Source organism: Gambusia affinis, linkage group LG04 (genome assembly GCF_019740435.1).
Source record: "Gambusia affinis linkage group LG04, SWU_Gaff_1.0, whole genome shotgun sequence".
Classification (NCBI taxonomy): Eukaryota; Metazoa; Chordata; class Actinopteri; order Cyprinodontiformes; family Poeciliidae; genus Gambusia; species Gambusia affinis.
The window spans coordinates 9883667-9910250 of NC_057871.1; the positions used below are offsets into that span (position 1 = coordinate 9883667).

The window sequence follows — 26584 nt, forward strand, 5'->3', positions numbered from 1 at the left end:
TTTTTTTTGTTGACAAAGAAATTAATTTTTTCCTATACAGAAAGTATGCAATGCTTACTCTGTAGCTCCGTAAGCTCTTGTAAGATCAGTTTTAGGTTTCCAAGAGGACGAGCAATGTACCTTAACCATAATAGTCATTGTGATAATTTTCCAAGAAGTGAATTTACTAAATAACAGCACTCTAGAAATACACTACAGGAAATATGCAGAATATTGAACTCTCCTTCATGTTGAATAAAAAAGTGTTGAGGAACAAGTTTCCTCAGGGAGCCTCCTTTTCTCCTGAAGTTTTGCTCTCAAGTTATATAGGAGATTGATTGATAGGTGCCTTTTTAAAACTCACATATCCTCAAAATATTATGTGGTGTTTTTTTTTTTTTTTCAGCACAACCCACAAGTACCACTTAAAAAGTTCTCAAGCATTATTTTGTATTATTCAGGAATAATGGCTGTAATTATACAGTAGTTTCAGCCATCATAGCTGGGTTATCTTTGCTTCCCAGTTTCAGTGTGCTGAGAAACATGTACCACTTTTCTTTTGTTCACTCCCTGTGCCTCATTCCAGAATGGTCTCTTGTTGGCTGAGCCCACCACAGTTAAGACTGAAATAGTAACATAATCTTTTATTGGGTTCCCTTTACAGCCCAAAAACAGATAATCTTGTTGATTTTCACAGGATTTTCTCTTCAGGCTCGTGAGATTTCGGCATTTTATGCAATACTTACTAGTTGTTGCCGAATCACTTGGCATAAAAGTCATTAGAGATTATATTTGTTTCAATATTCACTTCACATACACTATGAAAAAACTGTTTATTTTTCCCTTTATTTCATCTTTCATCTTGCAAAATCACTCATAAACTTTTTCAGATTTTTGTCACATTGCAACATTTTATTTATATGGTACACCAACATACAGTAATATGTAAGTATGAAGCAGAAAGTAAACAATGCACAGTAATCACGTATTCAGCCTCTTACTTAACCTATTGCTACAATTACAGCTGCAAGTCGTATGTTTCTGTTGGTTTCACATGTCAAAAGACTAATGTTTTATTCAATTCTTCCTTGTAAAATCGCTCAGGCTCAGTCACCCTGGATTAAGAGCATATGTAAAATTAAGAGTATATCCATTTTTGGTCTATTTTTTATTTTTTTTATCTCTGGCTGCATGTTTGTAGTTTTTTCCCATGGGAAATTGAATTGCTGCCACAGTGTTCATGGTTTTGCGTCCTCCAAAAGGGATTTTAACATGGTTTCTTGCAGGGCTGGCCTTATCTTCAACTATGACCAGCTTTACAGTTCTTGTTAAAGTATTGCAACTATATGTCACAATACTGTCATGTCTGTGGGACCTTATGAAGACAGGTGTGTGCCTTTTCAAATCAAGTCCAATCAACTTCAATTACCACAGATGGACTTCACTTAAGTTGTAGAAAGATCTCAAGGATGATCAGTGGAAACAGCCCAACTTCGAACTGTATGACAAAGGCTGTGAATACATATGTACATGTAAGTTTGTGGTTTTCTGCTTCAGTAAATTTCTAAAAATCTCAAAAACTTTTTTTTTGCACTGTCATATTTGTGGGTAGAATTTTGAGGGAAGATATTAATTTAATACAATTTGTAGTAAAACTGTAACAAAAGAAAATGTGGAAAAAGTGAAGCACTGAATGGTTTTCTGAAGCACCAAAGGTTTTCGATTTCAGACTGTGACTTGAACAGTGCTCCATGTTTTGTCTGGGCCACTTTCTTTCTGCCCTTTCTGTGTTTCTTGGTCTTCAAGTTTGTTTTTTTTCTTTAATGTTCTCTAAAACCCACTATTCAAATTACATACAGCTTGATTCTGTTTCGTTGTTCGGTTCACTCTGATATGAACAAGCAGTTCATATCAGTTCATACCAGTGATTACACTGGATTTTAATTTGCAACATCACTGTTAAGGGGGGTAAATTCAAATGTGTGCCCTCCTGCTGAAACTTTTGTGTGCAGAAATAATGAAAATAATTTTTTCTTCCATTTCACCATTATTAGGAATAAATTATTATAGATTTAAATTCTTTTATTGAAATTTCTAATTTCAATAAAATATAGATTTGTGATTGAAACATGACAAAATATGAAAAGGTTCAAGAGAAACAAATTCAGGCTTCAGAGGAGCCTAAATTTATATGTAAAATTGAAAGCATATAAAAGAACACTGGTTATTTTGGACCTTGGCTATTGTCTTTGTATTTTGCTTCCAAGGAACCAGACTTATTTCCATTTACCTTTTGACCAATAATTGATATAGATCATGGAAGTTTAATCAATAGACAGTTCCTGTTCATTCAATAAACAGTGTATTTTGTAGAGGAAATCTTGGAGGGGAAATTTTTTTTAAATGTTTTTTGTCAACACAAGTTTATCTTTTGAGTTTAGTAGCCTTTATCTTTAAATTACTCATAGATGAGTCAAGAGGCTTAACATAGAAAAACCTTATTTTCTCTATAAGGTGTGAGACGTTGGCCTAAAAATAAGTAAGGAAGCAGAAAAAACAACTTACATTGATTAAGATCAATTAAAAAAAAAATTATATGTTTGGTTGCTTGGAAGCAGACAGTAGCATATCTATGCTCTAAGTAAATGCCAGTATCACATTTCATAAAACACTCACCCCACTGTCATGTTCTCACTCCCTCCTTTACACCCTTCTTGTCTTTCTCTTAGGAAAATCAGCTGCGTTATCGCTGCTGCGCAATGGAAGATGACAGTAGGCAGCAAGCTCCACCTCTGCCCCCTCGCACAAGCTTTGAGAGGACAATCACTGTTGTCCGGGGCAACCGTAGCCTTGGTATGTTCTCTGTCTTTCTCCTGGTGATGGTGTCCTGGTGTGTGTACGTTGCAGGCATGGCCTTGATGACACTAATTGGAGATGGTGATGACGACTGCCCCGAAGAGGATTGGTGACGTGATGTGTTCGTCAAACCTGAGAAAGGAGATTATTTCTGTATGGGGGCAGTATGTGTGTGTTTTGAATGAGAAATACAAAAACCTTAATTAATGTTAAAGGTAATGAGAAGGTGCAATGGCTCTCAGTACACACCTCTGTAAAATACCAAGTTTTTGTTTTGTAAGAAATGAGACCATGTTTGCTTTTAAAGCTTTTATCTACCTAAATAGTAGAATTTATTCTGCACAAGGTGCAATAACCTACTTGCATACTGCAACATCCTTAAGGTAAACATACTAAACCATCTTCTGATTTAATAAAAAATTTCTTATTTAAAGTACAAATAGTTTCACTTTTATGTACCTCTACTTGTGGGCATTTGCATCAAGGCACAAGGAGCACAGTCATCAACAAATAGAGAAAGTATGCGACAATAGCAACATTAGAAAGTTCAGACATTTCTCAAAAAATTGAAAAGACAAAACAAAACTTATCGAATCTGCCAAGAGACAAGCAACAAGAATAAGGTTATGGTCAGATAAAGCAAAACTTTAAAATTTTGTCAAAATTCTAAAAGGTTCACAACATTGACCATCTAGCGATCGCCATGGTCACAGTCACAGTGAAACATTGTATCGGCAGGATAAAGGATAAAGGCAGGAAAAAGCGCTTTTGGGGGATCCAAGATTTTTGTAAAGGTGGTTGGATGAGATCTTGAACAGTTTTGACCACAACCCTGAGGTGCCTGCTGAAAAACTGATGAAATTTACTTTTCAGCAATGCTAAGGCTTCTTCCAAATCTCTGCATAAATGGCAGAAAATTAGAAATTTGGAATGCCCAACCTTAATGTAAAAGAAATATGTGGGATGTCACGAATATGGATGTGGACAAGAAATGTCATTAAAATCTGAGAGATTTTGAGAACTTTTGCAGAGTAGAGTGGTACAATGCTGGAAGGTCAATATGTGACATGACGACAGACACCAACCTGCATTCAAATGAATCAAAAGTATTAGATTGAGGGTGTGCACACTAATGCATCCAGATTATTTCACTATTTACTTTTTTCCTAACAGTTTTGTTTATTTTTCCACAAAATTATATGGAATAAACCTACATGTAGAAAAAACATTTGCATCACAAAAACCTTGCCTTTTAGCAGGAGTGTGTACTTTCTTGAGAGACACTATATAAATCAATGTCTGAATTAAACCCATACATTTTACATGGAGGTGTTGATCAGTTTAGACTTTTTGTTATCTACAAATAAGAGATTTTTGTCTTAACTCCAGTTCCAGTGTTTGGGTGTCTTAACATGACAGGGGACCAGCAGAGTCAAAGCCAGTCCTCCACTTTTGTCTAAAGACACAATGCAAAGTATAAGGAAACCAAGTCATTTGTATTCCGAATGCATGTGTTGATAAGGCTTTCGACTACCTACGTCTGTGTGTGCTTGAGAGAGAGAGAGAGAGAAAAAGAGAGAGAGAGAAAGAAAGAGTTTGAAATTATGTAAATGTTTGTGGTAGAGAAAATCAAGGTCACAGTATCAGTGCACCCTTCTCATCTGTTATGATTGTTTGGATCCCCTTGCTGATTTATTTAATGACACAGACTCTATTGGAAATTCAAACACACAAATCATATATATATGCATATCTTATATGCTTATATATGCAATGTACAGATATACATTGCATATGTGGATCAGGAGTTTATGAGTGGTGATAAGCAAAAGTTTGGGCACCCTTTAATATTCTTTGACGTTCTTTGGGAGTTTTGCTACTTTTTATTACAGAAACTCTACAAGACTTTGCGTACCAAGCTAAAATGATTATTTTTATGAGAATCTTCTGCTGCTGTGAGTGTATGTAAGTTGAGTTTATACATTTTTGGCTAAGGATTGGTGGTCTGTTCAGTAGAACTTTATGTTTCTCTGAGGTGTCTAATAGTCCAAGAAAACATCAAACTGTCAGGTCTTTTCCCCCCTCAGATATGATATTTTTGCCCAACTAGCTTTTTTTGTTTTTGTTTGTTTGTCTCTTGTAGTCCTCACGGCAGTCAGGCATGGGCAAGTTTCTGAAACTCGCAGTTCAGTAATCTTGAAACCATATTCCACAGTAATGCACTATCATGGTATTAAGATAGACAATTCATACAAAAATGTAACAAATGATCACACTGCTTTTCTTTCAAACACAAAGATTAAATATTGATGAATAAGTTGCAAACGGTTGAGAAAAAGACACATTTCTCAACAGTCTGATGACAACAAAACAAGACAAGATTTTTGGATAATACAAAAATAACTGAATAATACTTCACCAGTCCATTGCAAACTAAAAATCCCTACTTGTTTTTCTTTTGAAAAATTAAGATTTTTTTACCTTAATGTGGAGTAATACAGTGAAAATTTGACTATTTTGTATAATTTGGTTTTTAAGCTTGTCTAAATGGTAGCCTAAATGTTAAAAGACATATAGAAAATGCTTTATTTTTGTTAATTTCACAAATTCTGTATATGTCAACCTTTGCTTTAAATAATCTCTTCCCAGTGAAGTATTATTCAGTTGTCCAATGTTGAATTAGAAATGATAAAATGCAGTCCAGATGTCCAAATAAAAACCTAGGAAATGATCATTTAGTGTACAGATGGGGAGCTCCAAAGCAGATGTTATCTTTAACACTGTTAGAAGATAAAAAAAAAGATTGCCAGTCTTTTTTCACACTTCTTACAAATCAAATCTTGTCTTTTACTCTGTCACTGTCTCAAAAGACGGCCACAAACAATTTAAAAACAATGGCGGCTTCTTCAAAGCTTTATTACAGTGTGTTGTCAGCTAGTGCGCAAGCAGTCTTTATTGGCTAACTGTCGGTACAACAGGACAGTTCAAGAACTTCTTACTCTCTCTCTTCAAAATAAGAGTCTAACACAAATGCAGCACGGTATAAAACTTATAGCACCTGCATATGCAGCATTCCTAATAATAACTTAGAATTACTTCACCAGACAAGGTCACATGCTAGCACCAGCTGAAATGTACTTTGCAAGACAGTATTCACTTCAAAACAATGATTGCTTTTTTTTATTGAGATCTCATTCCACTCCAGCATGTTCTCATTAGAAGGGGCTGTTCACCATAGAATACATTTGTATCTTGGTGGATCTTGATACTGGGAACTGGCTAATGCCTACCTGCTGTGATCCTTTTGTCCCACACTGAGCTTTAATCTTTATAACCTAAATATTATTTTATAATCTTCTAAATATGTAGTCTTGCTCAGATTCTGGTGATTAAGATGCAAGAAAGGTTTTCTTTAAATGAATGATGAAGGTCAATGCCTGATTATTTAAGTCTTTTGAATGCTCCTACAGTTTAATGTTGATTGTCCTTCCAGTCCTTTGAGGTGTTCTTTGAGCAAGATTGCGTGATCTTAAGCGAGAAAAATAGCTTTTGAACATAATAAACACCCTTCCATAGTTTCCTGATTATTGCGATAAGGTCTCGTAAACTAGCATTTATGTACTTTTTCTATATAATGCTATATTTGTTTCTACAAGCATTTCTTTGTTATGAATCTTGGTGGCTCATTAGTCCAAATTTTCAGGTGTTTTGTCTTAAGGAATGCATGCATTATGATATTATGTTAATATTCAGGTCTTTATGATAGAAGATATGGCTTTAAAGAGTTGTGTTTAATTACTCTTTAAAGCTATAAACAATTTAATTAGATGCAATTTGTAAGTTACGGTGTCTTGCAAAAGTTTTCCTATAACTGCTTTACAGTTTGTCACATTAAATCCAGAAATATCAATGTACTTTGTACTAATTATGTCGGATAAAGTGCTTTGAACTGCCTACTGCACTTTGAAGACCTTTGTTGCTGAAGCACGCTATAGAAATAAACTTGACTTGACAACACATTGGTCTTTAGTTTTGGACAGAAAAAAGTTGTCTGCATGGTTTTTGCAACTAACAAAAAAATAATTATTTTGTGTGGATTGGTGATAAAAATTCCCCTGTATTTAGTTTCATCAGTTTGCCCATTACTTCTGACCAGAAAGGCATCCCCACACCATGTTTCATAGTTGTGGTTTTTTTTTCCACCACAGATAGCTTTTCATTTTGGCAAATTGCTTTGGTCTCATTTGTCCAAGGCGCTTTTCTCCATGTGTGCTGTGTCCTCTACGCGGATTGTGTTATATTGGAATCAGGGCCTAATGTGGCTTTTTACAAGAATTATTTCAGTTTTGCCACTCTTTTAGCATAATTACTTCACAACTAATACTGTGAATACTTTTGCATGGTGGAGTTAAACACTTTACGGTATCTCATTCTACATCTTGGATATTTAAGTTCTTAGATTTAAAAACTAACCTGAGAGCTCAAATCTCTTATGATGCCTTTAAGCCTTTTAATGGTGCTTTTGTTCTTGTTTTGTCATTTAAATTTTACTTTAAAAAGCCCATATTATCTGTTATAATATACATAACATATATTATATAATTGTACATTTCATTGTACTACTTTTTTAGGATAAGTTCACTTCTCAGAAATCAGCGGTCACAGAAATGCCCAAACCTTTGCTGGTCCACATAGACAGGAAGAGATCTTATATTCATTTTATTTCAACAAAACTTGGTACCATATTATTGTTTTTACTTGATCTGGTTGCTATTTGTAATTCTCTGCATAACTATATTAATGTCCAGCTTTGGGAATTAAAAACAAATTTTATTGCTGGTAGCAAAGAATGAACATACAGGTGCATAACAGCAAGTTTTAAGGAAAAAAGGTTTGAAAAACTAAGACTTGTTCTTGCCTTGTTTATTGGACTAATCTCTAATCATTACATGTTTTTAATTTTTCTAAGGAATTGCTGTAACACTTTTCCACTTGAGTCTTTTGAACTGTTAATATGTGCTGTAGAGCTTAAATCAAATGCTTTTGCATGGGAAATATGAATTTACTTATAATTATTAGAAATGCACCAATGAGAATTTTGCGACCTATTTCCGATTTGTGTAAAGTTTTGAAATACTGATATCCCAAATTCCACTCTCTCTTCGATAATCATAGAAATACTTTGTTCTATCCTTCCTTCAGAAAGCAATCTTTACTCATATTAGTGTCATAGGCAGTTGCTGCTACAAAGCAATTCCTTTATATTTTAAAACAACAAAATCTTTACATCGTTTTGCCGCTAATATTAGCAGTTAGCATTATTAGCATCGCAGTATGTATTTAGTCAAAAAAAATGAAGCTCTTTACCTCAACTCTGGTATTTCCAGAACACAAACTATATTTAAAGGTCCACTGTGTTACATAATAGTTTTATACTGAGAAGAGTAAAACAGCAACCTTGCTGTAATATTTTCAGCCTTCCTGTCATCTGCTGAAAGCGTTGCTCTTTCTCAATCTTTTGCAGCCTCAAGAATTTGCAGATGTCTTGACATGTCATAATAAAAATATTTAGTTTTAAATAGCTTTTTAGATTTTTTTTAAAATCTCTGTCTGCAGTTTTAAACACGCCACTGATACTGAAAATAGCTAATATTGAGATTTCTTTCCTGAGCAACAACAACCAAGTCAAAAAGTGCTGCTTCTGAGGTGGTAGCTTTTAAGAATAACCTGAAAGGATTTTTAGATTCTGACAGACCTAAAAATGAGCATCCAAATTTTGATACCTGCGACTTTTCTTGGTGCATCTCTATTAATTATAAATATAAACACTTTTAGAGTTTGTAATATTAGATGTATTTTGATGCAGTGTTGTACTTCATCACCTCTAGAGTTGAAAAATTTAACTGTTATTTCTTTAGACTTGAATCTTTGAAATATGTATCTTTGGTTTGTCCTGTAAGCAGCAGTTGCTGTGTTCCCAAATTATTGTACTCCATGCACTATGATTGTATTGCAATTTGAATGTAATACCAAAAAAAGCAATAAACTATTTATTTAAGTAAAATTAAGCACAAAGTCATTTCTTTGACCAAGTTCAAATTTTGTACGACCATAGTGTTGTGGATGTGCTTCATTAGTAGCTAGCAGTGTTGTACGCCAGCACCTTAAACCAGCCTATCTAATCTGGCAAAGCCTTCCCTCTCTACACCTTATTTAGGTGTGTGCATGAGGTGTGTGCCTTTATGTGTGTGATACCTGATTTACCTACTTCTGCCTGTTTGCATTAATGACTCGTTAGTGTAATCCACCTAGTGTCCAAACTGCTAATAATAAAGACGGGTGTTTGTGCGAATGGCATGTGTCACTCCTCCAGTCACCTGTGCCCTCTGCTCTCTGGGAGCCCGAGTGTGTGTGATTGCATTAATGCAACTTATGTGAGTGTGAATGTGAGGGATGTTACTGTGCAAATGTCAAGCATATGTGGCCATGTCTGTGTGCTAATCTGCCTCGTGTCTGTCTTGATTATACTGATTATTGCAGCAGTCAGGTGTTTGTTTGGGCAAATGTCTGTTTGGCGTGCAGTCAAAGCAGTCTTAGCCTATCCTCTATTCACCCATGCTTCTGTGTGCTTCTGTGTGATGTGTTTGTGCGCCTGTTGGCAGGGATGTCGGTGAGTGCTATCAAGGACGGCACAGGCATTCTGGTCCGGAGCGTGGTCCAGGGGGGCTCTGTATGCCAGGATGGCAGACTGGGGGTGGGGGATGTCATCTTGGCCATAAATGGAGAACTTACCTCAAATCTGAGCAGCGCCCAAGCCAGGTCCATGCTCCGCAGGCACTCTGTCATAGGGCCAGAGATGAGGTGAGAAGTGTCTCTTGCCCACAACACTATTAAACGGTTATTTGCTAATTAAAAAAAACTACTTGTACATCATATACTTATATAAAAGAACAAATAATATTTTATTTAAACTTACTTGACACTTTAGATGAATGTACAGACAATCTCTTTTTTAATTTAAAAAAATAAAATGTACGCCTTCACGGAGCATGCCTTTGTACATCTGAGTCACGCTATATTGTTTTTGAGTACATTCATTATTTAATTTAATTTAATGTAGTGCAATTATAAATTAATAAATAAAAGCCCCAAAGGTTTTAAAAGTTTGAAACCTTATTCATACAATCCAATGCATTTTTTTTGTTCAAGGTAATTAGAATTGGAATAAAATCACTGAAATAAAAATGTTATTTGGTTTACAAAATGCTTAACAGATAAACAATGGTCTGATGTAAAGCTATTAGGCAAAATGCTTCACATAGAGTTTAGTCTGCGAGTTCTTTGTGTTTGGGTGGTTTTAAAACATTGACTTTTCAGAACACCACACAACCTTAAAAATTATAAAAATGAATTATCCCTTTAAGCTATCACAAATTAATACTAATAAATCATAGATCATGTGTAAATCATTTAAATGTGCTTATTGCTCAGAGCCTTGGGTACAAATGAAAGGCGATAACTCATTACTCTCCCAGTTATTTGCACCTCTTAAAGATTTTAGAGGGTTACCAGTTTGAGAAACATGCAGTGGTATTCAGTCAATTATTCCCATGAAGTCATCATGTTGGCTTGACAATTTACATGATTTGAATGACAGCATTACAGTCAATCTAAGTGTGCACCATGCAGTGCACAACAATTTTCATTGCATTATTATAGACAAATAATGTTTCACTTTGGGTCTCTGCAGTCAAATCTGACTGAGGCGCTATAGTCATGTTCAGTTTAGATGATGAAATTCTTAAAGACTGCCTGAGAAAAACTGGCTACATTATCACTTGTTCCAGCATCAGCAATTATGGCTCCACATTGAAAAAGCTTGTTTGGCTGATTGGGGATGTGCTCCACCTCCACTATCCCTCTGCCCTGCTAAACACCTACTCACATTCTCTCTCTGCGTCTCTCTCCCCTGCTTTTAAAGGCTTCACACACACGCGCGCGCACACACACAAAAGCATTCATTGGCCTAACCTTCCTGCTATGGGAAATATTTCTGAATAATTCATCTCTCATCTCACCTTGAACAGTATACCTCTGAATAAAGGAACATTTTAAAGAGGCTCTCATGCACACACTGCACACAGAATACACACACTGTTGAACACATGCATGTTTTTTTTCTTTCTTTCTTTCTCCACATACACACAAAGACTCAACTCCACACACACACACGCACACGCACACACACATGCTCTCTTTGCCTCCTCCTGACAGCACTTCAGACAATCTAAAAGCAAGTGGAGGCAGCTGAGTTGCTTTGGCAGCGAGAGAGTGAGGCACGCAGAAGGATGAGGGCTTGTCACTATCAAACTGCGTCTTTTGAGACAAGACAAGCTGTCCACATGGTTCAGTCACAAGAGATCTGCACAGAAAACGTAAAGGTTCAAAATACCTTCATGAATTAAGGAAGACTTGATCAACTATTTTCTATTACTCTTACAGTAATGTATGATAGCCGAATAATAACAAGATGATACATGCAAAAGTGATTGGTAATATCATTCATAAGTGCAAAGAGGTGTTATTGAATTCATAAGTTTATTGTCCCCTTTGGGAACATTGGAAAATTTACGTTTTTGATTTCATTGACCAGGAAAATGACAGTTGAACATGATGACATTCTTTACTACAGTACTTTGTATAAGTGTTATTATTACCAAAACTTCATGGTTTGTAATTTTATGACTTTAATCTACTCTATGTCCAGTGGAACTAAAATGATACTTGGTTTTCAAATAATTCCTTGACAAATAAAATCTGAAAAGTGTGGTAAGAATTTGTAATCAGTTCCCTTAATTCTGAAAGGACGAAAAATAACCAACCACATGCTTTTCTTTACAGTTGCATAATTAGTGCCTTAAACAGCTACACTATACAGGACTCAGAGGTTTGTTAGAGAAGATCTGTGAGGAGACAACATCACAAAAACTAAGGACCATCAGACAGGTCAGAGAGAATGTTGTGCAGAAGCTCAAAGCAGTTTTAAGTCTTCTGATAATACAGCTAACCACAACAAGAGGTGAATCTTGCCCAGATTAGAGATATCAGTGCGCCATCGTGGAGCCAGGCCTGTGGGTGCCTCCTTATTGAACTTTGACTCCAGGGACATGACAGGACTCAGTTCAAAGAAGCTACAGGAAGCCCCCTCTGCCTGGGCCCACCACCTGCAGATAGGAATATCAGGATCAGGTGCCGTGCAAAGTGGGAGGAAGGTGAGGGGGGAACCCTTGGCTTGGTAATTTCCTGTTGGTATAATCTGGCTTTAGGGACATGGAATGTCAGCTCTCTGACAAATACGGAGCCAGAGCTATTGTGTGAGGTTGAGTGCCACACGCTAGAAACAGTTGAACTCATAAGACAAGTCAAAGTGAGGCTCAGTAGTGTTTATTTCATGGAACACTACTGTTTGACCTATCTACAGTGCCTGAGCATTGTGATGAGGCGACGGATGTTCTCCTGAGGGATCTCATCTCAGATCTGGATTTTTTTTTTTAAAAGAAAAGGAGTACTATATCTGGAGACAATAATACCTTGTGCTTTCTTTGAACCTGTTCAAAGGGAAACATGAGAATGTTACTCAATTAACAGAACATGACGTATCTGTCGCAAGAGCTTGAATGCCAATCAGGCCACATCAGACTCAGCATGCCATACAGCTTTCAGTACAGACCTATAATTATCTCAAGTTGACAAGTGAAATGCTGTTGCTAGTGGTTCTCTCAGTTTGCACAATAAAACCCCTGTGGATGGTCCAGAATGTGTCATTTTATCAAACAGCATGGGATATATATCAGTCATTTGCTCATTGAACTCTAATGGCTTCTCAAATATCTATAGAGCATTGTGTGGTTGGAAAAATATTCTTAGTGCTTGAACCTTTTCAGCCTTTACTTTTGTGGGATTCTATTTCTAATTATTATGAGAAGAAACAATACTACATAGTTCTCAAATGTTTTCACAGATAAAAAGCTTAAAAGATGTGCATTTGTGTTTATCTCCCCAAAATAAGGTAACTTACTTAAAAATTTGATTAATTTACTCATAGAATTACCAGATTACTTACCAAAGGACTATTGTGGTGGCAAACCATAAGGTTTTCTGGAAGTCGACAAAATGGCACATTGTCTATGAAATAAAACATGTATTTAAAGTATGTTCTTCAAGGCCAAATGTCTACTTACTGATCTTTTCAACTATTTTTGTTCTCACTAAAGAAAAATAACTTTTTCTGAATTAATGGTGATTAATACTGTACACAAGCTTCCTTGTCAGTTTTACTTGACTATATATATGTTCTTCTATCTAACCCTGCTTTCAGGATAACCTATGTTCCAGCTCATCAGGTGGATGAGCACCGAACCCGTCTGTGTTTGCCTCCTCTGGCGTCCATCTCAACAGACAGTCCATCTTCTTCGCCCGTCCTACCCACCCCGGAGCCTGAATCAGTGTCAGCCAGGTCCTCTTGTCCTCCGGCTTCATCAGCGCTCAGATTGTCTGCTTCAGTCAAATACAAAACAACAACAACTCCAGAGCCACCCACAGTCAGAGCCACTGTTTCATTCAGAGCCTTTAAAGGGCCAGCCATAGTCCCCACCATCACCCTAGCCTCAGACACAAGGTAATGTAAGACAGAGAGAGAGCTCAGCCTTTCATTCAAGGTCAACCAATTCTTACCAAGGCTCCAGAGCTCCAGAACTCCAGAACTCTGCAGCAGAGTCAGAAGAGTTTCACATAATGAGAATTACCTGTACCTGTATTTAGTTGTACCAGCTGCTTAGCTGGCTAATGACTTTATTTTATTTTGTTCACCCACATGCGACTTTTTATTCATGAAACTGTAACTCATAAGAATTCAATAATATTTGTTTTACTTTTTAGCTCATGCAATCAAGTATTAGCGATGATGCTTTGAGTTATGATAAAAGGCATTTTTCAATCATTTTGAGTCTCTAACTTAACCAAACTCCCAATATCTGTGGTAGCTTGGCCAGGTTTCACAAGAAATGTGTTACAAAATTACAGCTGAAGACTTAGCATCATAATCAATTACTTAATACATGTTTTGTATGTCACCAACCATCACAGGTGAAAGAAGATGGAAAGCCAACAAAATAGTTGCACAGGGTTTTCATTGAAACCAATTTACAATTTTTATCTAACACTTGCTGAGTAATGTTGGTCACTGGGGCATGATATGGGTACCTGGAAAACTAAAACATTTATGTCAGAGACTAATTGACACAAGGCGTTGGTGTGGACCAAAGCATCCAGTTCCATTCTTTATTAGAACAAATTATTTGACATAAATAAAATAAAATTAAATAAACGTGACATTATAAGTTATTTGATTTAACAACCTAATACACTTAAGGTGGAGTACAACATCAGACATCTCATATGCACCTTGGTTCTTCTAATTAACATTTATGAAAACAGATCGACTCCATAATTGAATCAATACTAATTCTGTACCAAAGTTAGGGAACTACAAGTATGCCCTATCTAATATTTGAACAGATCCAACATCTGTCACTTTAATTAACCATGTAGGTGAGAAAACACTGCTACAGGATGTAGCCAGCTTATTGTTCCAGTCAGTATTTCTTCCTCTCCATTCTTCTCTGTGTTGAATCCCTGAGTTATATTTAGCTGTTCGTGTATGGATCTCAGAGCTGACTGTCAGCAAGAATGAATTGTTTCACTTCTGTTTGTTCCTGTTTTCACTTTTCTTCTCCCTGCCATCATTGGTTACTCTCTGCAATCTTTTCTTCATTTTTATCTTTCAATCATGTCTGTCTGTTCTTCTCTTATGTGTCTGCATCTTTCTTTCATCTCACCCTCACTCTTCTGTGTTTGCTTCCTCATTGTGTCTCTTCTCCCAGTCTGGTTCCTGTCGCCTTCTCCCAGTCGCCCTCTCAGTCCTGCTAGAATCATTTGTTCTGCTTTCTTCTGAGCATTAACTGGCTACAGGATTGTGTGATATCACATCCTCGGTTCTTATTACAGCCGTGCACCGTTAAACATATTCATGAAAAAATCTGCCGTTCTCTTACTCTTTCTCCCACACGCACACAAACTCGGTGCACACGCTGTCAACAGAGATACTGTATGCATTAACACACACCCACACACACCTCAAGACACAACCTTGTTGTGACTTCACTGAGAGAAAATAAATATTTTCAGGGCTATTTGCACTTTAATCAGTGTATTTTCTCAAGGCTCAACAATATAATTCAGTATCAACCTTTGTGACTTGTAAAGTAGTAAATAGGTAACTGCTTGAAAATGTTGTTTTACAATCACTGTGTGCAAATTTATGTGCTATCTCTATCATTGTTTTATACATACATACATACATATACAGTATATATATATAAAACCGCATATTGCTATTACAATAATAAGCATGAGGCCTGTTTTATTGAGCAAAAATGCTATTACTGTTATAATGAGGTAATGATTTATTATTATTATTATTATTATTATTATTATTATTATTATTATTATTATTATTATTATTATTATTATTATTATTATTATTATTATTATTATTATTATTAACAGTGCTACTAAATCTCCAAGTAGGTTTGGAAGATGAGACCCTTAGAGAGAGAGAGATGTAAAAGTAAGAAAAATTGCTTGACTGCTTTTTTCTGTCAGTGATTTGGCAGTAATTGCTTTATTGTTGGAAATCCTGTTTTTTTATGCCTTTCAAAGGTACGACATTTGATTAGGAAATACCCAGTACAGTTGAGCATTTTGTTTACCCATGATGATTGACCTCACATTTTTGAAAACTTTGAGCTGACCAATTTTGTTTCTTACTTGACAAACTCACCCTTATGCTGTTTATTGGTTCTCTACATCATGTTTTAAAGAGCCAATCTTGTGATATTCATCATCTTCTGGTGGTAGACCTTATTCCAAATAACTGCCGAAATTTTGTTTTGCTAAACACAGCTTGACGTTGGATGGACTTTGTGTAGATCAGTGAAACCAACTGAATGTTGTAAGCTCCATACTCACAGATTCTTCTAATCAGGTATCTGATTGTCAGCATCTGAGGGACCAGTAGCTCATAACAGTAGTCAAAAGCAAACTGGGTGATTTAATATTTGAAGAGAGGATTTAACCAGATTTCTTTTCTTTGGTTTTGTTTTTTTCCAATTTTTTGTGGAATTGGTCATGTTGTTCCCTTCTGCATTGAGTGAGTCCAGAATACAGTTACATTTTAGATGTGGTGCTATTTATTGATTGCTGAAATATCTAAAAAAAAATATCCATTACCTTAAGCTCTTGTTTGGAGTAAAGTGGATTACTTAATGCTGTTTTAAAATGCTGAAAATGTAAGATTTTAACCACTAGCTGGTGACAGTTTCATAACTTGAAATTGAAATGGCTTGTTTTTAACCTCCGAATATTTTGGGCTTTTTGTAGTATTGCCCAAAGCTGCTCAGCTCATAAAATTGGGGAGACAGCTAATAATTATAGAATTGACAGAGGTAATGGTTGTTGGACATCACATTGTCTGCAAATTCTGAAAATTACTGTTTGAAACCTATTGACATATAATTTGGGTTACACAGTTGATATTTAATTCGAATGACACATAACATGCTTCAGAGCATCATTTTTAAAATGTTATTTTCTTTTTCAAAACATTTAAATGATTTGCAAGCAGTTTCACTTTGTTTTTTCCTCTGGGTGTCTTTTCTCCTACCACCAGCTGGCAGATTCCAAAATCCCTCCAAAAGTCTCCAAATAGCAAAGTGGAGGATAAAGATGTAAAGGAGAGAGCAGACGAAACAAATGAAAGTGTAAAAGTAAAAAACCCACAGGTGAAAATAAAGGTTGATGGCAAAGAAGAGAACAATGAAGAGGTCTGCTCACATGCAGCCTGGTCTTGGGATCAGCCTAAAAGGTCAGTAATTCACTGTGTCCAGTTTCACCTGTTTGATGCTCTTGAACCCATTCCCATGATCCTTTTCATGGTGTTCTGTGTTAGAGAAGGTTTACAGAATCCAAGAGGGCTCCAATTATGTTGACAGTGGTCTTAGAACGGCACAGCAGATTTTCCATGCTACATCTTTTTTGAGACCTGGAAAAGTAATGGCTTTATCATCTTGTGTTGATTGCGTTTGTGCCACTTAGATAAATCACATAATATGCACGACACACAAAAAAAATCATCATTCATGGCTTCCTGTGAGAAGCAATATGTTTTTGTTTTGACTTAATCATTGGAATATAATCCTCAGTGGTAAGCAGCAAGTATAGGGAAACGGAATTTTTGCAACAAAACAAACAAACAAAAAAAAACCCAACTAAAAATAAGGCTATACAAATTGGATTAATTCTACATTTGCATTTCTTTCTTTTTTTTTCTTTTGCAGTGGTGTATTGAGCACACCTCTAGATTTTAGGGGGATAATGAGCTGTTCAGTATCTGTCTCCTTCCTCTGTGTAACAGTGTGCAGCTGACTCGAGCACCGAGCCAATCGCTGGGTATCAGCATTATGGGAGGCAGAGGCATGGGCCGCAGACTGAGCAGTGGAGAGATGATGAGGGGTGTCTTCATCAAGCACATCAGCCCCGACAGCCCTGCAGCACTTAATGGCACCCTTAGGGTTGGGGACAGGATACTGGAGGTTTGTGTGTGTGTGTGTGTGTGCGTGTGTGTGTGTGTCCTTGAAGGATACACATTTAGAAGTCAGGAAGTGTTTGTAATAAAATAACTACATAGCACAATATTTTTAAAAAATGAAACAACTGGAAGTGAGACTAAATGGATGGAGTAAGGCACCGAAGGTAAAATTAGAAAAACGAAAAAAAAAAAAAAAAAAACAGAGTCAAACATCTGACTGAAGTGCGGTAATTAAAATCATTCTAGATCTATAACTTTTATATCAGCCATCACTGTGGGAATAAAATATGACCTCTTTAAACGAGTGAAGATGTGAAGCTGTTAGTTTTAGAAATGTCCTTGTTGACGAGTATGATCCAAGAATGGCAATGTGTGTCTGAGGTTACAGAATGGCTACTCTAACTTGGATAACATTTTTTATATATATATACAACTGTGATAAGCAGAATGGCTGCAGAATGCACAACATGTTGAGCCTTGAAGCAAAGAGGTGACAACAGCAGAAGACCATGTCAGGTTCCACTCGCATCAGCTGAATAAAGCAGATACAAACATCTGAGGCAGCTCTGAGCACAGACTCAGCAACACTTTGAATACAGGAAGGCAAAAACATTTATTTTTCTTGTTGAGTATCTTAAAGTAAAACAAAAGCCTTTCACATTTAGGTCTAGAGTACACACCACTCATCCCTGAATATGGATGTGAGTTCTCATGGTTACCCAAAGCTCTATGATTGGTTGTTCAACTCCTACCTGAAGAAACCACTTTGGAAGTGAAATCCTCTTCTGAGCTTGAGTGAGTGGATTTAACTCACTACTTGTCAGAACATTTTCTTACCAGTCCCAGGAGAAGAGTTTATCCATTTCGACAAACATGGTTGTGTCAAATGTTCTTTTTCTCAACATCGAGCAGTTGTCTTTTTCTGAGGTGGAAAAGATTAGATATTTACCTGTTTGTAAATTAAAATCTGGTCTGCACCATTACTGGGAATACCTTCCCCATAAGAGGCTGGGGGCCGTCGAAGTAGAGGTGATGCCTTGGAACAAGTTGGGCTATTATGTCAGTAATATGTCAGTCTGATATATTTCTGTTTCTTACCAGCATCCTGTGACAGAAAGCCCCGCTGCACACCCTGTGAAGTGTGGGCTTATTATATCATTTCCACCAGTCATTCACATCCCTGTTTTATAACTTCACACATAAAACATAAGCGGCTTTCATAAACAGGAGGCACAGTCCAGGCATTTACAAAACTTAACATAAACACAGAAAATAACTCCAGAATGTTGGGTACACGTAAAAAAACACACACACACACACAAATGTAACACTTACTAGGCCAAACTCTGTAGTTGGGCTTGTATATTAGAAATTGTAGGCTACTGGGAACGATATGCCAATTAAAACATTCTGGTATTGACAAAACTATATTTAAGATGTCTGGAGTGGACAATATCTACAGAAGGAGTGGAACATACGGTGAACTGATGAAGAGCAAATTCTTTGTGTAGCTGAACTTTGGAAGTCAAATTGAAGATTTTGAACTCTTTGGAGTGATTTTATCATACTTGTGTGTTCACAGATCCAGTTAACAGGTGAACTTCCTAAGCAAATCAGGAATTTCTTTAGCAACACATATAGTATTTCTATTTTTTTCTAATCAAATGATAATGATAATCTAGCTTGTATGTCTTTTCTTGACCAAGGTGAGTGGCGTGGACCTGAGAGATGCCAGCCATGAGCAGGCAGTAGAAGCCATACGCAGGGCAGGAGACATTGTGCACCTTCTGGTTCAGTCCGGTCTGGACAGAACTCAGGTACAGCTGCTCTGAAACATTCAGAAAACACATATATGTCAATACATAGGTATTTCATTTAACCTTGACATAAGCACTACACACATGCTTCAGTGTATGTTACACTAGTATGCTCCAACACATATGCATCAATATTTGAAACCTGAAATCATGATGGCTGCTTGACAGATAACATATTAAGTACAGGTATCTTTTACTGATAATGTAGTCACAATTGGATTCATGTCTCGTAGTGATATAGGTTTTCATCTGCCTACTCTGCATCTTGTATTTCTCTCATAGTCTCCCAATCCCATCAATCATGAAAGACTATCTCCTACACCGCTGTCCAACTCACACAACAACAAGGTAAGGTAGATTCACTGCCTAATGTGAACTGTCACACTGTAATTTTTGGATTTGAATGTATACTTAGGTGAAAAGTTTGATTCCTTTTTCAGGGATGTCGATCAGGTTTATTTGCTTCAGGGTACGAATCTGAGTTCTTTGATTTTGAGTATCGGTCGACACCGAAGCCCAATCCGATATTTCAAAGGACCATTGAAAAAATTGAGGAAGAGCAAAGAAGCAGAACAAACACCAAATAGCATAGCTGGCATAACTGATGCCAGCTATGCTATTTACAGCTGGCATCAATTATAACCTTTCATTAAATAAAGGTTATAATTCTGGCTACAAGCAGTTTTTATTTTATCCACCTTATTTATCATTTAAGAGAACACTTTATAGTATTTTAGTATTTTTTTAATATAATAATAATAATAATAATAATAATAATAATAATAATAATAATAATAATAATAATAATAATAATAATAATAATAATAATAACAATGTTAAGTTCTGGGATGTTTCCAAAGATTTTCCAAACCAAGAATTATGACAAGAGCTGTAGATATTAGAGAATGTCATACCTTTACAATCATGCTTTGATATAAAGTCTCATCAAAAGCTGATTAAATTATGCTTCTAAACATAAACCAAACACTGCCCTACAGAGGTAAAGAGCAGGTACTGCAGTAAATATTGAAACTTGGAACAAAACTCATCTGCTCAAATTGAATGTCAGCCCCCCACACAGTAACAGAGGCTTGGCTGTGTTTTTCAGCAGTCCATTGAGTGATATGCAATACATTTTATATAAAGAGTGATGAGTCATTAACACCTACGCAGAATTCCAAAATGTTTTTTAGTGTGCGATTTGCGCAGCAATGCGTAGAGCTGTATCTGTGTTTCCTTACATGATCTTAGGAGGCAGAGACTCTCAGCAGTCTGTTCCGTCTTTCCCCTGCGAACCCTTTCACCCCTACCCCCTTTAAGGTTTGTGCATTGTTTGGTGTGAGTGTGCATGTGTGACTTTTACTGCAACATTTTAAAAGAAGCCTTGCATTTGCATCAAACTAACTTGCAAGAAAGTAATTAATGTGCACATGTGTAAATAGAACCCCTATAGTTCAAAGTCCCTTGCAGCTACCTTGTTTGCTAAAAAGTCTTTATTTTTGCTTTGATGCAGACGCATAACTCTAAATAGACAGCGCACTCTTTTGAAGTTATCTTCCCATGTACTTGTGCATCTGCTACAAATAATGCATGATTCTTCTGGCCATCTTTCATGTTATTTATAGCTGGCATTAAAAACTTTGTTCATTAATTCATCTTGTTCACCAGCGTTTCCCACTGCTTCATCAAGCACATGGAACAAGCCTCAGGGGTCATTCAGCTCATGCCTGAAGGGCCCCTGAGGCGTCTCAAACTCTGCCTTTTCAATAATGCAAAAACTTTTCCCCAAGGCCCCATCGCCAACATCCGATAGAATGGATCGGAGAAGCCCCGTAAATGTCACAACAGCAGCCGATGCGGCAGCTGAGGACGGAGATGACACCAGCAGGAGTAAGTGTGCATCATAAAGACGTCATGCAGACATAAATAGACCCGCCGCACAAAGCCTGGGGGAGTACCGCCACCCTCTCAAAGCTCAAGAGAGAACGAGCACATGCTGATACTGAACCTTGAAAACTATTCCTACTCCTCAAACTTTTTATTGTGTGGCCACACTTGGGATTTGACACAGCAATACAAAGTACGGCATACTGAAGTGACAAGAAAATTATAAATAGCTCAAATTTATGTTTTCAATTCTTTTATATCTTTTCTAGTTCAAATCTGACAGATGTAGTGTACATTTCTATTCATCCCTCAATAAAATAGCTTCTCCAAACCCCCAAATAGTAAATATAGTACTATCTTTTTTTCTTTTTGTTTGGCAATAGTGACATTTCCCTAAATAAAATAGCTTCTCCAAACCCCCAAATAGCAAATATAGTGTACTAATAGTAAATATAGTATACTAGTGAGTGATTTCTTTTCGCTTTTTTTCTTTTTGTTTGGCAATAGTGACATTTCTGACTAATATTGATATATTGGCCAAAAGTGGGCAGAGAGAGAAAGGGAAGAGACATGAAGCTACAATCCAGGGTCAGGAATTGAACTCCATAGACTACATCAAGGACTAACAGCTTGTGTATACAGGATGCTCTCTCAACCTCTTCTCCTCAACTAGTGCATAATTTAATCTTAGCAAAAGCCCAGTTGTTCGCTGAAGGCCTTGGAGGTTTGTTAGAGAACATCATCATGAAGACCAAAGGACTGTGGAAGACCAAAACTGACATAATTAAAAATAAAAGCAGAAATCTATATTTTTTGTTTTTCCTGTTCCTTCCACAATGACACAGAATACAAGTCAGAGGTTAAGTTGTAAAGTCAATTGAAGTATTATTTGCAAAACAGATTCTCACAAAGCAATAGCCTATCATATTCGTATTATCATTCAAAAAATAATTATTGTCATTAGAATTGTGGTTTAATGTGAAAATGATTAAATTTGATTCATAATGTGAGCAAGCTCCAAAAAGTGACATGTTTGGGATTGTTACTTTGTTGGTTTGACTAGTGTTTCCTGTAAATTCTCTAAAAGCATCAATGAATATTAATATATTTGATAATATGATTGGGTGGAAATTTTTTGCCCTTTTTAGGTCCTTGTTATATAAACTTGTGAACTGAAGTAGCCTCTCTGCTATTGAGATAAGCTATATTTTTAGACCAGTGTTTATGGCGCTCTGACAGATTTCAGTAATAGATGTATTTCTAGATGGATTGCAATGGCCTTGAAACATAATGCTTTTGTCACTTTCTTCTTATTATAATACAGCATAAATACCCGAACTGTCTTGATATGATTTTGAATCCATGTCATCTAATCCAACTGCAAACCCACTAAGACACAAACAACTCTGAAGGAGATTGTAATTGTAATGCTTAGACAATGAATTTACACCGTTTAGATATGGACATATTTTTCTGACATTTACACTGGAGACCAGCTGGCTAGAGCAATGATCTGGCTGATCTGGCTGGCTTTGGTGGAAATTAATGTTCTGACCTGGAACTATCTTAGTGGCCTCCTTGGTCCTTTCATTAAATAAAGGTTATAATTCTGGCTACAAGCAGCATTCAGAAGGTGCACAATTCATGGAGCTGTCTTTAATATGAATGGAATGGAATATGACACAGTTTTGTTTTCTCTATCCTCTTTTGCACCTGCTTCAAAAACGAAAACAACAGGAAGTCATTCTCACGTACAAACCTCAGTGCCAGTCATATATTTTGGCACTCCTTGGAAAATGTGTAAGAAGTCATAACATAACACAGACATATTTAGAAAAATCTTACCTTTAATTTCAAGCACATTTATTCAGTGAAGAAGTAATTATTTTTTTCTATGTCTATAAAATTGCTGATGCCACACATTATGGAATCCTGGCAGTCAATACTTTTCACAACTCTTTTTTTTTTTTTTTTTTGTCAGTAACACAAGACCTAGTTTTTTCCCATAACATTTCAAAAAGCTGGATTATGCAGACGCCAGCGGGTAACTCTAAGGTAACTTAAAATATTAACTCGAACATGTGTTTATAAGTGAGAGCATGTACCTGCATTAAAATGTTCGCTTACAGCCAAAAATTTCATCTCATGCACATATATCCACTGGTATATCACCACAGAAGTTCATATTCACACACACACACACACACAACTACGCACACACAGCACAATTATATTATATATGTGCAGCGAACAGAAACCCAGACATTGTCCTCCCAGTCCACAACAAGAAATATCCCTTCTAGGCAAACTGCAGCAACATATACACGCACGCGCACACACTGTCCTTAAGCCTGGATTGCTTCTCCACATGTCTCCAAGTGTCAGTCATTAGATGTAGTCGGCCACACTTTTTGGCTGAGCCATTATATTCTCCTCCTAACAACCCTCCTGTTTGTTAACACTCCCTCTCTGCTAGAGAAGATGCTCCAGCGCTATGGCAGCCTGTCAGGAAAGCTCCACATGATTGAGCTGGAGAAGGACCCTGCAGCTCACGGTTTGGGAATTAGACTCTCAGGCAACGAGGAGGGCTCCAGGGCACGAATGAGTGTCTATGTGGAAGGAATAGACCCAAATGGGCCTGCTGGGTTGGATGGGAGAATACATGTTGGGGACGAGCTACTGGAGGTAAGGTCAATAGAAATGGGGAACAAATTTAGCAAAGATGAACAAATGGCCGGAAAAGTAGAAAGGGTACTGTTATCACAAAAAAGAACTGTAGCAGGAGCACAAGAAACATAATTTGAGTTTGAGAAATGAATTTGATAACTTTTCTGTAAGTGGTGGATGAATACATCCATTTCAGACTCTTAACTGGAAAAAAAATTGGAAAACCTTTTCCGTCCAATTAAAGTCAAACACTATTTTGAGCTGGTCTGTCAAACAAAATCCTAATTAGCTAAGCTTAAGTTTTTGGTTGCAGAATGACATTAAATGTTTGGGGGGTATGGACATTTTTTCTACACACTTTCAATGCTTTTATCCTTCCAATAATTATTGTTGCACATAAACTCAAAGGACATTTTGAAAAGGCATATGCAGAGTTAGTCAAAGAAAAAACTGAAACAAATTCAAGGGTTGTTTCTTTTTTTTTTTTTCAGATAAATGGTCAGATCTTGTATGGTCGGAGTCATCAAAATGCCACCACCATTATCAACAACGCTCCCTCTAAAGTCAAGATCATTCTCATCCGGTAAACAACCTGTTATGTGTATTTACACACCTGCTATTTCTGACAACAACAAAAAAAATCACATTTTGATGAGTTACTTTTAGACAACTTTCATTTTGATAGAAACAAAGCGGGCCAAATGCTGAAGAGAATCAGGAGAGAGGATGAGGACACAGTGGACTCTAAGACGGACGCTGCAGAGGGTGAATCAGAGGGCATTGAGCATATCATCCTACCCCAGGTACAATACCTGTTCCCCTTCATAGATGCATCTGGCTTTAATTTTTCCTCAGCTTCAAACACTACATTTAAATATAAGGATTTTTTCCAGGATCATGTAGGTCTGGGCCTTTGCTTCGGTGAGGACTATTCAAAAACAGGAGTAGTTGTCAAGTCCTTGATCCAGCACAGCACTGCCAGTAAGGTGCGACTTGAATAAAAGTCCTGCTACCAAATAAATAAAAGTGTTATCGGCTCAGAGATTAAATATCCCAATTTTGCTCAACACTATTTCTTTTTCCCCAGCCAGTTTATAATAATATAACACTATGAAGAGTAAAAGCACTTATTTTTGACCTGTAGTCATAATTATGTTCGGCATTAAATAATGATTTCATAGAGGCTAAATGATTCACACATAGTATTATTAAAATAAATGTTTTTTTATTAAGTTTCTATATTGCAATACAAGAAAAAGTTATGTCTAATGGTTATCCAAGACAGGCTCATCTCTCAAATAAGGCAGTAGTTTCATGGGAAAGTAGCCTGATACCTGAAGGCTCTACTTCCCATTCTACTCAGTCACTCCAGGATTCAGAAATAACCCCGCTGAAACACTCTGCTGGATGTTGGTCAGAAAACAGCTTTACCTATAAAGCAAAGGATTTCAAATACAATTCTGGACTTTCATGGGAGTTACTGAGTAGAAAACTAATCTTGTGCATCAGAAAACTGTGTCTGTTCACGAATGTAATATATTTAGAAAACAGAAAGGTTTCTTAACCTCTAGAACCCGACAGACCCACCAGTGGGTCCGTCGGGTTCTAGAGGTTAATGCACTCCAAATCAGAGCAGGGCCTCAAAGGGTTAATATAGAGAAAAGCAAATGGCTTCATTTCTTTCATTTCTTTCATTCATTCTTTCTTTCTGTCTTTCTTTCTTTCTTTCTTTTCTTTTACAATTACACCCCTTATTACACAGCTGAAAAACAATGTAGTTTCCTGTTCTTCCTAAAAAATGTGCAATTTTCTGGGAATGTTGTCAAACTACACTCACTATGCAACCTAAAGCATTGGGTCACTGCTCCAAATAATTGATTTCAGCTGTTTTAATTAACCACTTCTGTGGACACAGATGAATATTATCCAGCACCTTGTCATGCAGATTGCTTCACAAGGATTTGTGAATGAATGTATCCATCTCTCTATAAAAAAGTGGAAGTGAATGTAAATGACTCTCCCACAAAGTGGTAAAGCCATGTAAAATCACACAGCAGATTTTCCAAATGTGTGTTGCCTTCAGAGTAACTCAAGAACAATCTGTAAGGAGGCCTATAGAATGGGTTTCTCCGGCTTCCAAGCCTTCCATTACAAAGTACAATGAGTCCGATTCACTGGTGAAAAGCTCTGGAGTCTGGAGCTTTGGGCATGTGATCTCTAAAGTGACAAGTCGTGCCTCTCTTTCTGGTAATCCAGTGGACAAGGCTGGATTTGACAGATTAGTGAATACACACATCATGAAGCAAAAAGAGCTCTCCCTTGTTTGACAAATGCCAAATGTAGGAGACACATCGAACATGTAGAAGAAGGTCTGCAAGTCACAAGTGTGCCTGAAATGAAAGAATAAATTTAGACAAATACAGAAATTTGACCTAACACCCTCCAGCATGCAATTTGCTTGCAAGAATAAAAAATGCAATTCACTGATGTTCCTGTATACTGCGAATGTGACCCTTTAACCCAATAGCTCATGTGTTCAGCCAGGTTTGCAGTACTAACTATTAATAAACCCTACATTGGCTATCAGTTGCTTGGAACCCAACTTTATTGCTATTTCAATAAATTATGGGAACCTTTTATTGAAATAAAATGTGGCATGAAAACGCACATA

General features: G+C 36.7%; 1 protein-coding gene across 2 annotated transcripts in view; it reads left to right on the forward strand.

The window, feature by feature from the left end:
- Nucleotides 1-26584, forward strand: part of si:dkey-92j12.5 (multiple PDZ domain protein) — a 56705-nt gene that overhangs the window by 19574 nt on the left and 10547 nt on the right. The window contains exons 19-31 of one of the 2 annotated variants that reach the window (XM_044115201.1): nt 2709-2832; nt 9498-9696; nt 13214-13513; nt 16625-16819; nt 17369-17546; nt 19249-19359; nt 19642-19707; nt 20611-20679; nt 21150-21249; nt 23723-23931; nt 24405-24496; nt 24599-24716; nt 24807-24899. In XM_044115201.1, coding sequence (XP_043971136.1) covers nt 2709-2832; nt 9498-9696; nt 13214-13513; nt 16625-16819; nt 17369-17546; nt 19249-19359; nt 19642-19707; nt 20611-20679; nt 21150-21249; nt 23723-23931; nt 24405-24496; nt 24599-24716; nt 24807-24899 — 1854 coding nt within the window. The remainder of the gene's footprint in view (nt 1-2708; nt 2833-9497; nt 9697-13213; nt 13514-16624; nt 16820-17368; nt 17547-19248; nt 19360-19641; nt 19708-20610; nt 20680-21149; nt 21250-23722; nt 23932-24404; nt 24497-24598; nt 24717-24806; nt 24900-26584) is intronic. The other variant, XM_044115200.1, reaches the window with a different exon arrangement.